The sequence below is a fragment of the Hypanus sabinus genome, chromosome 1, assembly GCF_030144855.1.
Source record: "Hypanus sabinus isolate sHypSab1 chromosome 1, sHypSab1.hap1, whole genome shotgun sequence".
Classification (NCBI taxonomy): domain Eukaryota; kingdom Metazoa; phylum Chordata; class Chondrichthyes; order Myliobatiformes; family Dasyatidae; genus Hypanus; species Hypanus sabinus.
In genome coordinates, this window is record NC_082706.1 from 156,932,840 (window position 1) to 156,949,869 (window position 17,030).

At 41.9% G+C, this 17,030-nt stretch overlaps 1 protein-coding gene across 2 annotated transcripts in view; it reads right to left on the reverse strand.

The window, feature by feature from the left end:
- Window positions 1-17,030, reverse strand: part of smchd1 (structural maintenance of chromosomes flexible hinge domain containing 1) — a 206,849-nt gene that overhangs the window by 179,557 nt on the left and 10,262 nt on the right. For both annotated transcript variants that reach the window (XM_059979642.1, XM_059979634.1), the window contains exons 2-5: window positions 5,478-5,553; window positions 3,856-4,017; window positions 3,649-3,731; window positions 265-398 (exon numbers count right to left, since the gene is read on the reverse strand). In XM_059979642.1, coding sequence (XP_059835625.1) covers window positions 265-398; window positions 3,649-3,731; window positions 3,856-4,017; window positions 5,478-5,553 — 455 coding nt within the window. The remainder of the gene's footprint in view (window positions 1-264; window positions 399-3,648; window positions 3,732-3,855; window positions 4,018-5,477; window positions 5,554-17,030) is intronic.

Below are 17,030 nucleotides of genomic sequence, written 5' to 3' on the forward strand. Positions count from 1 at the left end.
AAACTTCTTTAAATAGGGTGTTGGATCCAGTGGCAATTCCAGGATTTCCAGTATCTGTAGGGTTTTTGTTTTGCATTTTATTAAACCCCCAAATAGTTTTTCACCCAGGGAAAATCATTTTAAATTACTTGGAAAATCACGTCAGTACCGGTTTCCATTTGAAGGCCACTTGATGATGAAAAGCTCTACGTATTTAAACAGCAATGAGCAAGATGAACCAACATCTTCATTCAAATTAATTGCATTTTTATATAAGAAACAAACCTTTCAACATCGTCCTCAGTTCTGGTGAACTTGGAAAGCCGATATACAGCCCAGTTGTTAAGTTGTTTTGATGTCATTCCCCTCCCGTTGTCAATTACAGCCACAGCTGGCTTACCTTGAGATTCATCAAACAACTTAAAAAAAATAACAAATAGACCAAAGTTAAATGACAATCTGTAAGCTGGACACAACTGGGAGAATATGGACAATAGTTGTACAGAAGGTGCAGATATGAAATTGGAACCTAAATATGAAATCATACATTAATGAAAAGCACATAAGGTCAAGCAGCCATTTGCACCAGTTTTTTGTTTAAAGTCCCATACATCAGTTCTTTCTCCATAGTTATATAATAATTTTCTGTATGCATTTTTCACCATTCATTATAAATCCACTTCCAGGGTGCCAAACAGTTGACCTGAAGCAGAAGCTCCCATTGAAACTGGATGAAATCATCAAATATCTGGTTGTAGCCTGTTACTGCTGAGAACCATAACTGCTTAATGTAACTCAGGGTTTTTTTTGTTTATTATTTCATTGTACTGCTGCCATAAAGATAATATAGTTCACAAAATATGCTGGTGATATTAAACCTGATTCTGAATTCATATACAGACAGCAGGGTTAAGCCTGCTCAGCCATTCAATGAGGTCTTGTTTGATCCATATCTTTGGCCTCAATATCATCTTCCAGCTCCTTCGCCAAATCTCTTGAATGTCTTGTTTAAAATGCCTTAATCCCTGCTTTAAATATGTTAATGATTCTGCCTCCACAGTTCTCTCACCATCAGAAGAAACTCTTTCTCACCTTAATCTGAAATGGTTAACCCTTCATTCTAAAACTGGTTTTAGACTAGTTTCAGAATGATGGGTCAACCATTTTGAATCAAACTGAGAGGGAATTTTTAAGACTATAAAACATAGGAGCAGAATTAGGCCATTCGGCCCAGAGAGTCTGCTCAACCATTTCTTCATGGTTGACCCATTTCTCTCTTATCCCCATTCTCTTGCCTTCTCACTGTAACCATTCACACCCTGACTAATCATGAACCTATCAACCTCTGCCTTTAATGCACCCAATGACCTAGCCCCTCCCAGAGCCACCTGTGCCAACAGATTCCACAGATTCACCATCCTCTGGCCAAAAAATTCCTCATCTTGGTTCTAAAGCAACGTCCCTCTATTCTGAGGCTCTGCCCTCTGGTTCCAGACTCCACCACCACAGGAAACATCCTCGCCACCTTCACTCTTGTCTACACTGTTCAACATTTCATAGGTTTCAATGAGATCCTCCCTCAGTACTCACTGAAATTTAGGCCAAGAGCCATCAATCACTCTTCATATGATAATCCTTTCATTCCCTGTCTTCTCAGCATCCACCCCAAATACTACATTTCAGTAAGATCACCTGTCATTTCTCTTTTCACATTTGTATTGGAAATGTCATAACCCACAGTGCAATCATACTTTTAAAATACCTCTTTTAGCAAAAGTCTACATTTTACAGCATGGCAAATAACTATATGAAATTTTTATTTCAAATATAAACAAGCAGCTATCAAAATTCAAATTGGAAATGATTTTCAGAAAACAGACAGTTGTAAGAAACAGTTTGTGAAAGTTTTGCAAGTACCTGGTTTTCTGCATTTATTACTCATAAAATGTGGTCTGATCTTCATTTATGTCACATAGACAAGCACAATCTACCTATACTAATAACACAAATAACAATTGTACTTGTCAAGACTTTATTGAACACATTGTTTAATCATTCACAGTCAAGGGTGGAAAAAGTATGTGAACCCTTGCACTTAATAACTGGTACTACCTCCTTTAGCAGAAATAACCTTCAACAAATGATCAGACTTGCACACCGCCGGGAAGGAATTTTAGACCATTCCTCCATACACAACTGTTTCAGTTCATCAATATTTCTGGCATACCTTGTTGAAACAGCCCTGTTCTGGTCATGCAACAGCATCTCAATTGGGTTAAGGCCTGGACTCTGATTTGGCCATTCCAAAACAAAAAATTCTTCTTTTTATACCATTCTGTTGTTGATTTACTCTTGTGTTTTAGATCATTGTCTTGTTGCATCATCCAAGCTTCAAGTGACAGACCGCTACCCTGCCCATACTCCTGTATGATGTCTTGATGCAATTTGGAATTCATTGTTCCCTCAACAATTTCAAGTTATCCAGGCCCTGTGGCAGCAAAGCAGCCCCAAACCATGATGCTCCTTCCAGCATGCTTCACAGTTATTATGAGGTTTTGGTGTTGGTGTGCAATGTCCTTTTCCCTCCAAACATAGCACTGTACATTTCTGCCAGAAAGTTCAACTTTTGTCTCATCCGTCCACAAGATATTGTCCCAGAAGCATCGTGGTACATCCAGGTTGCCTTTGCAAACTTGAGATGTGCCGCAATGTTTTTTTGGAAAGCAGTGATTTCCTCTGTAGTGTCCTTTCATGAACACCATTCTTGTTCAGTGCTTTTCTTATACTGGACACATGAACAGAGAACAAGTTCTAGAGATTTCTGCAGGTCTTTTGCTGTTATCCTTGGGTTCTTTTCCACCTCCTTCAGCACAGCACATTGTGTTCTTGGTATGATCTTTGCAGGACACTCACTCCTAGGGAGAGTAGAAAGAGTACTGAATTTCCTTCATTTGGAGACTGTTTTTCTTATTGTGGACAGGTGAACACACAGGTCTTTAGAAATGCTTTTGTAGCCTTTTCCAGCTTCATGCATCTCTACAATTCTTCTTCTAAGATCCTCTAAAAGTTATTTTGATTGAGGCATGGTGCACATAAAGAGATCTTTCCTGAGAAGTGCAGGCTCTGTCAGTAACCTGACTTTGTGCGTCTTTTTAATAGGGCAGGGCACCTCTGCAGCCCTCACTTCCTATCTCATCTCATTGATTGAAACACCTGACTCCAAACAGCTTTTCTAGAAGGCATTACCCCAGAGGTTCACATACTTTTTTGAACCTAGACTGTGATTGTTTAACTGGTGTACTTAGTATTGATGAGAAGAAGTGCGCACAACACAGCAACCCCCGATTTAATCCGAGTTCAATTATGGGACAGTTTACAATGACCAAATAACCTACAAATTGGAGCACCCAGAGGAATCACACGTGGTTACAGAGAGAATGTACAAACTCCTTTCAGACAGCAGTGGGAATTGAACCCTGGTACTGTAAAGTGCCGTTTGTGTGTTATTAGTTCAGGCAGATTCTGTTAGTCTATTATTTTGACTTAAATGAAGATCAGACTACATTTTATGAGTAATTAATGCAGAAAACCAGGTAACTGCAAAGGCTTCACAACCTTTTTTTCTTGCAACTGTGTATTGATGTAAAATTTAACATACATTCTACTCACCAGTCGTACTTGTATGGTGCGAATACCTTTGTTGTTTGCTGTTGCTGATAATGAATTGTCTATTAATTCAGCAAAGGCAAAAGCTGTTTACGATGAAAAAAGTAAATTATTTTAAAATAATTGAATGCTAATCTTTCTAGATCAAAAAATTTTGAACAAGCAATATACAACTGTTCTCTGTACAACTGGTGCTAGTGGAATACTTACGCAAAGGAGTCTGTCCTTCACTGGCATAATATTCATACATGCCACTTTTAACCAATGTATCATAGTGAGGAAGAAAATCAATTCTTTCCCTTGTTGCTGAGGGCAGTGTTTGGTCTGCTGAATAAAGTATATACAAGGTGGTTCCATCTTTGATATATTTATCTAAAGTTGGGAAAAAAATTGGGATACATTTCCAGTTAATGAACAGCAACCTAATTATTTGTATGTAGCCAATGGTCCATTATGCTGCACAATAATGAGTTCCTACTAAAAATGAGCCTCAGCACCTCTTTCAAAAGTCATAGATGGTCAATCTATTCCACAAGGCTTCATACTCATTTTAAATAAATTTCTTGTTTTACGCATGGTAAAGAACAAACCTACAAACCACTAGAACATTAAATATGCATATTTAAAAACACCCTTAAGATTGTGTAATGAAATTACACACAAATTTGATTCACCAACTCTGAAATAATGAATATTCAATACTGAAGCTTCCCTTAATTAATCTGAATCGAAAAGGCAAATACACCAGGTTATACTTAATCAACATGAAATCAGAGCTTCATTTTTTATTTGCTGAGTTAAAACACCTGTTCACAAGTTTAAATATTTTCCACATGAAATACCGGAACTGAATAACAACAGTTATAAGGAGGAAAAATACTTATACACTCAGCATCCAGCATCTCAAGCAAACACTTGCTTTTTAATAGTTTTTTTTTCTGGGGAACAAAAAAACTACTCAGTCATATTGCTTCCTGCATCTCAAAAATGTGAGGGAAATTCATGCACCTAATTGTATGTTGCCATTTTTCCATATCTACAATGGTAAGGAACATTTTCAAAAGCAAAGCCTTACTAAAAGGTTCGCCAGTCGAGTAGAGAGAACATCACTGGTGAAAGCTATAAGCTGTATTTTAGGGAAACAGTACTACAGAAAATATTAATGGGCTAAGACAGAGCAATGGGACTTCTTACTGCATTCTCAATGAGGCTTTCTTGCAGTTGTGAAGAGTCTTCAGTTGATTTAGCTTATGTGCACATATATTCGTTTTGATTAAGGAGTTTCCATAGTTTCTTAACTTGATCAATTTGTTTTTAATTTCACTCATTGCAGCTACAATTTCATAAAGCATCAAGTTTAGTGTTATCTGACAGGCTGTTCACTTAAACATTTTTTGAATACCTAGTACCATGATCCTTTACCAATTGACAGTACAGATCCTGAGTGGACTCATTTTTAAGAGTCTAAGTGAGAAAGACAAGTGAAATGTCAAGATTGTGTCCCTAACCAGAATCTGTAAAGTTCAAATAGGCAAGGAATAGGATAGGTCTTGGTAATCTAATATTCTTTCTCTCAGTCAGCCAAACACACACTGGAGACAGAAGGGACTTTTTCACCAATGTCTCCCTTTACTGAGAGGTTGTTAGCAAGATATGGAAAATGAGCCATGTTTTGTTAAGTTCTCATCATGGACCTTAGTGCTTTGTGGGGATTGGCAGAAATTGATTAATTTTGTTCAGATTAATGAGGCAAATATTTGAAGCATGCTTTAATGTAAAGTATTGCCACTACATCGTACCAAAATAAATAACCTGGTTTAAAATGAACTTACCAAAGTTTTGACTTTTGACTTCTTTTCTATTTGTTGTTGTAATTACAAATTTATTTTCTTCAGCAATTTCAAAAGCCTAAAAAATTACAAAAGAGACCGTTATAGTTGACCCCTATATACCAAACACAATAAAGTCAGCATGATGCTACAATTTGGCAACGTAGGGCAAGGTCTTCCTATCATTATACAAAGACTGCAACTACATCAATATAAACTGGGGGGGGGGGGGGGGGGGTGAATCGTCAACACCATGCCTCTCCTGAACCTGTCCTTACAAAGACAGATGAGACAGAAGACAGTAGAATAGTGACATTGAGATAATACACATCATTTAAAATATGATCACTTTCACAATTTCTACAAGACAAAACTTCACGTCATAAATGACTGTGACCCTTGACCTGAGAATCCCTGCAGCAACCGGTGACACTGTGATATCTGCCTCAGAGGCTGACATCAGAACATCTTTCAAAAGGTGAACCTTCGCAGAGAGTCAGGCCTTGATGGTGACCTGGCAGAGCACTGAAAACATGCCAACCAACTGGCTGGAGAGTTCAAGCAGTTCTCTATCTCTCACTGCTGCAGTCGCAGGTTCAAACCTATATCAACAGGACATCAATCATATCCAACCCCATAATGAGCAGGGTGAGCTATCTTAATGACCATTATCTAGTGGCACTCACATCTACTGTGAGGAAGTGCTTTGAGAGACTGGTCATGGCTAGAATTAACTCCTGCCTCACCGAGGACCTAGAATTGCTGCAATTTGCTTGCTGCCACAATAGGTCCACAGTGGATTCTATCTCACTTAGCTTAGGAACACCTGGATGAAAGCAATATCTACATCAGGCAGCTGAATATTGATATAGCTCAGCGTTGAGCACCATCAACTCCTAGTTCTAATGAAGAAACTTCAAAACCTGGACCTCTGTATTTAATTCTGCAAAGTGAATCCCTGACTTCCTAACCGGGGAGACAACAGTCAGCGCAGATCAGAAATAACAATTCCTCCTCACAGACAATGCTTAGCCCACTGCTCTTTCTCCCTACAGTCATGACTGTGTGGCTAGGCACAGCTCAAATGCCATCTATAAATTTGATGATGATACAATTGTCTTTGGCAGAATTTCAGATGGTGACGAGGTGGTGTACAGGAGTGAGATGGATTGGCTGGTTGAGTGGTGTCACAACCACCACCTTACACTCAACTTCAGTAAGACCAAGGAACTGATTATGGACTTCAAGAAGGGCAGGTCAAGAAATCACAAACCAGTCTTCATCAAGGAGTCAGCAGTGGAGAAGCTTCATGTTCCAGGTGTGAACATCACAGCATCCTAGACCTTACATATTGGTACAATTATGAAGACATGCCAGTAGCTATATTTCATTAGAAGTTTGAGGTCCTTTAGTATGTCAGTCAGGACTCTAGCAAATTTCTCCAGATATACCTTGATGAGCATTCTGAACTTGTTTCCATCACTGTCTGATATGGACTCTAGCAAATTTCTCCAGATATACCTTGATGAGCATTCTGAACTTGTTTCCATCACTGTCTGATATGGAAGCACCATTGCACAAGATTGGAAAGAGCTACAGCAAGTTGTAAGCTCAATCTGTTCCATCATGGGCACTAGCCTCCCCAGCATCCAGGACACCTTTAAAAGCTGATCCCTCAAGAAGGGGGCATCCATCATTAAGGACCCTCAGAGGACATGCCTTATTATCATCAGAGAGGAGATACAGGAGCCTGAAGACCCACTCATCATTTTAGGAACCACCTCTAACCCTCTGCATCTGATTTTTGAATGGACAACGACACTACTACAATATTTTTGCTCTTTTTGCATTACTTATTTATATTTATATTTCCTATTGTAACCTACATTTTTAAAATATATCGCCCTGTATCGTTACCACTGTTATGAATGTACCACAGCTCTGAGGGGCCAAAGGGTGCGGGGTAGCCCCCTCCTTTGTGGGAATCGTAAGAGCATTATCGGGTTGGGTCAGAGGACCCAGGAAATGAGAGAGACATAGCCATTGTCTCCTGGAGACAACATTTGTGGATTGGGGACTATGCTACGTGCAAGCCCTCGGGCAAAGTGGGCTGGTTGAGAGAGAGATTGCATCACCCCAACCTGATTGACATCTACTACCCTGCGAGTTAAGATAAAAGAGGGGCTGTAGGCACAGCCCCTCAGACGCACCAGAAGAAACGCTAGCGATCCCGTAATAGCGGGAAGCCATTTGAAGGAAGCCACGTGCGTTCAGCTCCCTTGCCTGGGGACTGGTGGCTGGTACCACGGAAAACGACTTGGAACTAACAACGGGGAACCAACTCCCCCGACTCAACGGATTGGCCTCATAAAAGACCCGGGCATTGGCCTCATAAAAGACCCGGGCAAGTTTAAAACCGTCTCTCTTAAACCCAAAGAGTTGCAGCTTGAAAGGACAGTGACTTTTATCTTTCCATCGGACAATACAATATCCCCTAGACAAACGATAGAGCTATTGCTTAATTATTATTATTATTATTTTTCGATTGAGTATTGAAGACGTATATTATCTGAATGTCTGTATTAATCTTACTTTTGTGCCTCTTTATAAATAAAGAGTTTTAAAAATAGTATCATCATACTTCAACGGACCTCTCGATCTTTGCTGGTAAGAGACCCAGTTACGGGGTTCATAACAAAAATTGGGGTTCTCGTCTCGAGATCTGAAACCAAATTGGGGAGGCAGTGAATCGGGCCTGTAAGTCCCAACTTGGATCTGGTATGCGGGTAGCCAGACGGGAAACCAGCAAAGATGGACGTGGATTAATTTATAAAAAACCCGACTCTGGAGGCGCTAGAGGCAGCCACCAAATCAGACTTGGTAAATTTGGCGAAGGGGTTAAACCTCGCAGAGGTGAGGTCGTCAATGAAAAAGCGGGAGGTGCGAAGGGCCGTAACTCAGTATTACATCGAGAAGAATGTGTTTGCAGCTGAGGCATTGGAAAATATCCCTGAAAAGGTACCAGCTACTGGGACGGCTCAGTTAATTTGGAGAAATTAAGGTTGGAACATGAAATTAAGTTAAAGCAGCTGGAAGCAGCCGAGAAAGAGAGAGAAAGAGCCGAGAAAGAGAGAGAGAGAGCGAAAGAGCCAAGAAAGAGACAAAGAGAAAGGCGAGAAAGAGAGAGAGAGCAAAAGAGCCGAGAAAGAGAGAGAGAGAGAAAGGGCCGAAAACAAAGGGAGCATGTGCGCCAGCTAAAGGAGTTAGAGGTGAAACGGGATCAGGAGCTCCAGCTAAGGGCGTTAGAGGTGAAAAGGGAGCAGGAAAGAGCTGAGAAGCAATGAGAGCATGAACTTCAGTTAAAAAAGCTGGAAGCAGTTGAGAAGGAGAAGGAAAGGGCCGAGAAGGAGAGGGAGGCAGAGAGACAGAGGAAACATGACTTGGAAATGGAGAAGTTAAAGCAGGAGCAACGTGGTCAGGGGTCAGACCGAGAGGAGCGGTTTGATGTTAGTCGGGTGTTGAGGTTAGTACCCCCGTTCGAGGAGACGGATGTTGATAGTTATTTCTTGCTTTTTGAAAAGGTGGCAGTGAATCAGGAGTGGCCCAGAGCACAGTGGGTGGCGTTGTTACAAAGTGTGTTAAAAGGGAAGGCAAAGCGGGCATATGCGGTGTTGTCCATGGAGGAGGAGAGTTATGACAAAGTAAAGGCGGCTCCGGGGTTACGAGCTGGTACCTAAAGCATATAGACAAAAGTTCAGAAATTTACGGAAAGGGTGGAATCAGATGTATACCGAGTTTGCCCGTGAGAAGGGTGTGCTCTTGGACCGTTGGTGCACCGCAGAAATAGTGGACGAGGATTATGGGTGTCTCAGGGAGTTAATTTTGATTGAGGAATTTAAAGGTTGTGTTCCGGAGGAGATCCGGATGTATTTGAATGAGAAGCCGAATAAGTCCATCTCAGGATTTTGCTAGGTTCGCAGATGAATATGCCCTAACCCACAAGACAAAGTATTCCTCGAATAAAAGTTCCCCAAGAACGATCGAGAAAGTCCGCTGGCTGAGGCAGAGGTCCCGCCAGGAGCTAGTGGTAAAGTTGAGGGGGAAAGGCCAGACGGCCAGAGATTTCAGGGCTTGACCTGTTTTAATTGTGGGAAGAGCGGGCATGATGCGTCTTGGTGCTTTGCTCCGAGGAGGGAGACGGGAAAAGGGAAAGCAGCAGTCCCTCTCGGATGTGCAGTGGTAATCAGTAAATCGACAAGAGAGACCCGGGTAGACAGAGTACAAGAAGGGTCTGAGACTTGTCTGTCACACGGAACCGTGTCTTTGAGGAAGGGGGACCCACCAATTCCCATACGAATCTGGAGAGACACGGGGGCTGAGCTGTCGTTGATCAGCAGTAAGGTACTAGAATTTGGTCGGAAAACGGGAATGGTAGCGGTGAGGGGAATAAGTAAAAGGATAGAAATGGTGCCCTTACATGAGGTCATTATGGATTGTGAGCTGGTGTCTGGACCCGTTGAAATAGGGGTGCCATCAGAATTCCCGAGAACTGACGTGAACGTCCTTCTCGGTAACGATTTAGCAGGTGGTAAGGTTTGGGCAGCCATGACAAGGACCAGCCAGCCGGTGAGTGTTGAGGCTCCGCCCCTAGAGTCCCAGATCTATCCCGCATGCGCGGTCACTCGCAGCATGTCGAGAAAGGCAGCTGAGAACGAGAGCAGTTTAAATCTGGCCAGTTTTGATTTGGCCGAGACGTTTCTACCGACCCTGTACCACGAGGGTTTAGAGGGTGGTAAAACAAAGAGTAGTAAAGTGGAAGAGGGTAAGGGAGCGGAGGTAGATCTGCCCTTAGAGAGGAGAAAGGTCCTAGAGGCAGAAAATAAAGATGAGGAACCGATAGAGCGGTTAAGAGGTCCAGAGTTGGACAGGGATAATCTGTCTGGTTTGGCAGAACTGTTTGCAGAAGTTGAAAATTCTAAAGGTGTTCCCGATAATGAAATGAGGACAGCCCTAGATGAAAAGGGTGCCCTTACCTCGAAGAAGTCTGCTGGGTTGGCAGATGAGGTTGTTTCAGCCTGCGGGGTTGCGTTTACTCCGGGAGGGAGTTGCCCAGAGAGTACCTGGGAGGATTGGGGGAACTTAGAATTTGAAAAGAGTACGGGTATTGAAAGCCTGGAAGAGGCCAATGTCCCGTTTGAGTGTGTCCAAGATGAGGATGCACGTGGTACTGAACTTAGTAACAGAGCTCAGAAAAAGTCTGAGGTATTAGATTCAGTGGAACGGGACAGCCATCCTTGTGGGTCAGATAGACTTGGTTCAGTGAAAAAAGGGTTAACCTTGGTAACAGTGGGAAGTGAGAGTTCCCAGGTGTTTGTGCTCGAAGGTGTGTTCAAACTTAATGCGGATCTCAAAAATGGGGAGATAAATATTATTGAAGGAAACTGAAAGTCTGTAGTTCCCAAGTTGAAAGAAGAAATTTTAAACCCGGCAAATCGCTGGGAGATAGCGGGGGGGGGGGGGGGCCACACTATTGTTATGCCAGGATGTGGTGTGAAGAGGCAGAATTCGAAATGCTGCTTGAACAAAGAGTTCGAATTAAAAACCAATAGCCTGAAGGGTCCTGAGGAGAGAGCTAGCCACCTGTGTAAAATTAAAGAATTGGGTGGAAATGGTCTAAGTTTGGGACATGGTGTTGATAAAATAACCCCTATGAAAGAGGCGGGCGGGAGTTTACCTCGCCAGATTACTCAAGTTCCCTACATGGGAACTCACCAGAAAAGAGGCGACGGTTAATGAGGATGCCATTTTAAACAGCAAAGCAGGTTGTACGGGATTTCGCCAAAGCCTGTGAATAATAAAGACAACCCCCTTGGAAGCCTGCCTGCTAAGTTGAGAACGACCGAAAAGATTAGTGTTCACATAAACTTTTGTAGATGCACATAAGCTAAGATCACAACACCTTAGTTTTGTTGCTGAAAAAAAAATAGGTGGTTATTCAGTTGAAGTCTGATGCTACAAGATTTTAGTAAGGTACAAGATGTTAAAATATTAAAGGAAATGCCACTGTAATCGTTAACTGTTTGGATGCTGAATTGAATGTATCACTGTATTACTCTGTAGAAAAAAAAACTTTTGTATTGTGTTAGATTCTAAAACCCTGTAACACTCTGTACTACTTCGTTTTCACCGCTGGTGAAAACACTTTGAAGGGGGTGTTATGAATGTACCACAGCTCTGAGGGGCCGAAGGGTGTGGGGTAGCCCCCTCCTTTGTGGGAATCGTAAGAGCATTATCGGGTTGGGTCAGAGGACCCAGGAAATGAGAGAGACATAGCCATTGTCTCCTGGAGACAACATTTGTGGATTGGGGGCTATGTACGTGCAAGCCCTCGGGCAAAGTGGGCTGGTTGAGAGAGAGATTGCATCACCCCAACCTGATTGACATCTACTACCCTGCGAGTTAAGATAAAAGAGGGGCTGTAGGCACAGCCCCTCAGACGCACCAGAAGAAACGCTAGCGATCCCGTAATAGCGGGAAGCCATTTGAAGGAAGCCACGTGCATTCGGCTCCCTTGCCTGGTACCACGGAAAACGAATTAGAACTAACAACAGGGAACCAACTCCCCCGACTCAACGGATTGGCCTTATAAAAGACCCAGGCAAGTTTAAAACCGTCTCTCTTAAACCCAAAGAGCTGCAGCTTGAAAGGACAGTGACTTTTATCTTTCCATCGGACAATACAATATCCCCTAGACCAGGGGTCGGCAACCCGCGGCTCCGGAGCTGCATGGGGCTCTTTCATCTCTGTGCTGCGGCTCCCCGTGGTTTGTTAGTTTTTGAAATGTAATTCGAAATTTGAAGATTAATATGATCTTGTACAATCTAAATAAAACGTTGTGGAGACCCCATTTCCTGGCACATCCGAACCGGCTCACAATTAGCCACCGTTCCGGCTAAGGGAGATAGCCTGTGGGGATTTGTGAGTACGTGTCTTTTGGAGCATCCGCGCCCACGGGGGGCGGGTTGAGGGAGGCTTTAAAGCAAGGCTGTTTAGTTCGAATAAAGTTATCTTTGACTGCAGTGTCGTTATTTTAGCGCTGCGTGTAGCACACCGCTACGTGTTTTTTTATCGCTATTAATATACATCACCACTGCCAATGCCTGACACCCGCCAGTGCACGCTTTCTTTTAATTCTTCGATCCAAGGTAGGCTAACTATGGAGTAACCTTCAACCCAATGTCTTTTTTTCGGAGTTCAAAATGTTTTTGTTGCATGCATGCAGAAATGTAATTTCGTTTTCTCTGCAGGAGTTCATCAATTTCATAAATGCAACACATTATAGTTTGTTTATACATAGCATAAAGGCAAAAAAAAAACCGTTGCATGCAGTGTTATTTCATTTTAAATGTCAAACGGGTTTTGTGGCTCCCAGTGTTTTCTTTTCTGTGGGAAATGGGTCCATATGGCTCTTTCAGTGGTAAACGTTGCCAACCCCTGCCCTAGACAAACAATAGAGCTATTGCTTAATTGATTATTATTATTATACCGGCATTTTTAAATTGAGTATTGACAACGTATATTACCTGAATGTCTGTATTAATCTTATTTTTGTGCCTCTTTATAAATAAAGACTTTTAAAAATAGTTCCATCATACTTCTCGATCTTTGCTGGTAAGTGACCCAGTTACAGGGTTCGTTACACCACAAAACAACAAATTTCTTGCCATAGGTCAGTAGTGATAAACCTGATCCTGAATTTTTTTCTCAGTCAATGAGAACCACTACAGCGTACTGATGCACCATATATTCCATCCAATATATCAATGTGCCCGAACATGCACCAAAAGGCTGAATGAACTATTTTTGAATTGAGATGTAAGAATTAATCCATGGGATGAAGATACAATTGACTTACACAGGAAACAGCCTGCAACATTATTCAAAGGTAGTGCCAGCGAACAATGCAACCAACAGTGATGTACTGTTGATAAGTACTTCTTTCCAATATGATTCTACCACTAAGATGCTTGTGATTGGAACCTGTGTGTTGCATTTTGATGGTATGTTTTGGGACTAACTGAGCGATCTGGCACTTTGCTGTTTCCAAAGAAGTTCGGAGAGATTTGGTGTGGAGTGCTTGTGGGCTCGAAGCCATGATCGACTCCATTGCTTCCCTCCAACTTAGGCATCGAGCATAGTTGAAGTTGACAAGGACGGTCAGTGCCATCTGCCTGCGTTTGACTGGTCTTCCTCTTCCTCTCGCTAGCTGCTGCTGAAGCAAAGTGCAGGAGTCCTGGGTTCTATGTTGCCAGGATTAACTGGCAGGGCTGTGGACTCATTTTGGAACACTTTGAAGTTCATGTTGCATGTGTTCCTGAATCCTTTATTTGCTGTTTGCGAGAGGTTTCATCAGGGCAATCGATGAGGACTGGAATGGTTCAGCAAAGAATGGCCCTGCGGTCTGCATTGACTAGCGGTATGACGCTGAACTGGACTAAACTGAACACTATTGGACTCCTGGCTTGATATTTGACTTTCTATGTGTTGTTTACTCACTTTGCCATTTGCATGATATGTTCTTTTTTCATGCATTGGGTGTTTGATATTTTCTTAAACTGGATCCATTACTTTCCCTTATATACCAGCTCTCCATTTATTTGTTCAATTCCAAATTCAGTACTATGTAGATCTCACTTTAAAATAAATCTGTCAACATTAATATCATACTGCAGGAAGCAATGATCAACTGAATTAAAAAGTGTTAATGATCGCTTACCAGACCATACTAAAGGCTGGTCGATAATGTTGTGCAGATGTATGGAAGTAGCTAGAGGTTAGCAGCACACCAGAACCTCTCCTCTATGTAGCAGGGCTTCTCCGCAAGTCCTAATCTAAGTGATTAGATATACAGTGGCATGCAAAAGTTTGGGCACCTCTGGTCAAAATTTCTGTTACTGTGAATAGCTAAGCGAGTAAAAGATGACCTGATTTCCAAAAGGTATAAAGTTAAAGATGACACATTTCTGTAATATTTTAAGCAAGATTACTTTTTTATTTCCATTTTTTACAGTTTCAAAATAACAAAAAAGGCAAAGGGCATGAAGCAAAAGTTTGGGCGCCCTGCATGGTCAGTACTTAGTAACTAACACCCCCTTTGGCAAGTGTCACAGCTTGTAAACACTTTCTGTAGCCAGCTAAGAGTCTTTCAATTCTTGTTTAGGGGATTTTTGCCCATTCTTCCTTGCAAAAGGCTTCTAGTTCTGTGAGATTCTTGGGCTGTCTTGCACGCACTGCTTTTTTGAGGTCTAGCCACAGATTTTTGATGCTGCTTAGGTCAGGGGACTGTGAGGGCCATGGCAAAACCTTCAGCTTGTGCCTCTTGAGGTGCAAGACAAGCCCAAAGCACAGTTGGAGAGGTGTTCTTTGCAGGAAATTCTGCACCCTTTTTTCTCCAAACATACCTTGCAGCCAAAAAGTTCTATTTTAACTTCATCAGTCCACAAGACTTGTTTCCAAAATGCATCAGGCTTGTTTAGATGTTTCTGTGCAAACTTCTGATGCTGAATTTTGTGGTGAGGACACAGGAAAGGTTTTCTTCTGATGACTCTTCTATGAAGGTCATATTTGTGCAGCTGTTGCTGCACAGTTGAACAGTGCACCACCACTGCAGAGTCTGCTAAATCTTCCTGAAGGTCTTTTGCAGTCAAACGGGGGTTTTGATTTGCTTTTCTAGCAATCCTACGAGCAGTTCTCTAGGAAAGTTCTCTTGGTCTTCCAGACCTCAACTTGACGTCCACCATTCCTGTTAACTGCCATTCCTTAATTACATTATGAACTGAGGAAACGGCTTCCTGAAAATGCTTTGCTGTCTTCTTGTAGCCTTCTTCTTTGTGGGCATCATTTATTTTAATATACAGAGTGCTAGGCAGCTGGTTACAGGAGCCCATGGCTGCTGATTGTTGGGGCAAGGTTTGAGGAGAAAGGGTATTTATAAAGCTTTGAAATTTGCATCACCTGGCCTTTCCTAACAATGACTGTGAACAAGCCATAGCCCTAACAAGCTAATTAAGGTCTAAGACCTTGGTAAAAGTTATCTAAGAGCTCAAATCTCTTGGGGTGCCCAAACTTCTTCATGGTGTTCTTTTCCTTTTTTTCACGCTAAAATTATACAAAACAAAAATAACACACTAATCTTGCTTAAAATGTTGAAAAGAATGTTTCATCTTTAACTTTATAATTTTTGGATATCAGTTCATTTTCTACTCACTTAACTATTCATAGTAACAGAAATTTTGACCAGGGGTGCCCAAACATTTGCATGACACTGTACATTGCATCAGGCCCCCTCATCTCACTACAGTCAGCCCTCCTTATCCCCGAGGGATTGGTTCTGGGACCCACCACAGATACCAAAATTTGCAGATGCTCAAGTCCCTTATTCAACCTGTTATACTGAGTTGGACCTTAGGACCCAGCGGAACCCAAGACCTTATTTAACCTGTCTCAGTGTGGTGGACATTAGGACCCAGCGGAAGAGATCTGAATCCGCAGTGTTTCTGTGCACGAAAATAATCACGATCACGATTGAAAATTAAGCGGAAATAATAAAAGCAATCGGAAAGAGGCGAAACACCATTGGAAAAACGTTAGGCTACGTTGGTCAACAATCGGAACAATTTTAAAGGATAAAGTGAGAGAGGCTGTGCCCCAACAAAAGCTACAATTATTACTTAGCAACGCAGTGGTTTAATAATTGGACTTTGAGTTTTTGATCCTCCACATCAACCCGGCACAGTGGAGAGCGTACTCCATAGCAATCTAACACTAGATCAAACTCAGGAACTTCCCGAGCCTGGCACTGAAACATACGTTCTTAAGTGTTTTATATGCATAGAAAGGTAAAACATATACTCTATATGAATGCAAACGTTTGACTGACACTAAATAATACCGGATGTACCTGTTCTGACTTACTTAGTAAGAGAACTTCCGATTTTTTTCGATCCCGATCCACGATAACCTACGCACATCCTCCCGTATACTTCAAATCATCTCTAGATTACTTATAATACCTAATACAATGTAAATGCTATGTAAAATAGTTGTTATACTGCATTGTTTAGGGCGGGGGTCGGCAACCCGCGGCTCCAGAGCCACATGTGGCTCTTTTACGTCTGTGCTGCGGCTCCCTGTTGCTTTGGGAAATAATTGGTCAGTATTTAATTAAAATGTATTTTATGTTAGTTTGTTAGTTTTTGAAATGTAATTCTAAATTTAAAGATTATGGTGATCTTGTACAATCTAAATAAGACGTTGTGGCGACCCATTTCCTGACACATCCGAACCGGCTCACAATTAGCCAGCGTTCAGGCTAAGGGAAGATAGCCTACGGGGGTTTGTGAGTACGTGTCTTTTGCAGCATCCGCGCCCATGGGGGGGCGGGTTGAGGGAGGCTTAAAAGCAAGGCTGTTTAGTTCGAATAAAGCTATCTTTGACTGCAGTTTACTGACTGCGTGTAGCACACTGCTACAACGTGTTTTTATCGCTGGCTATCCA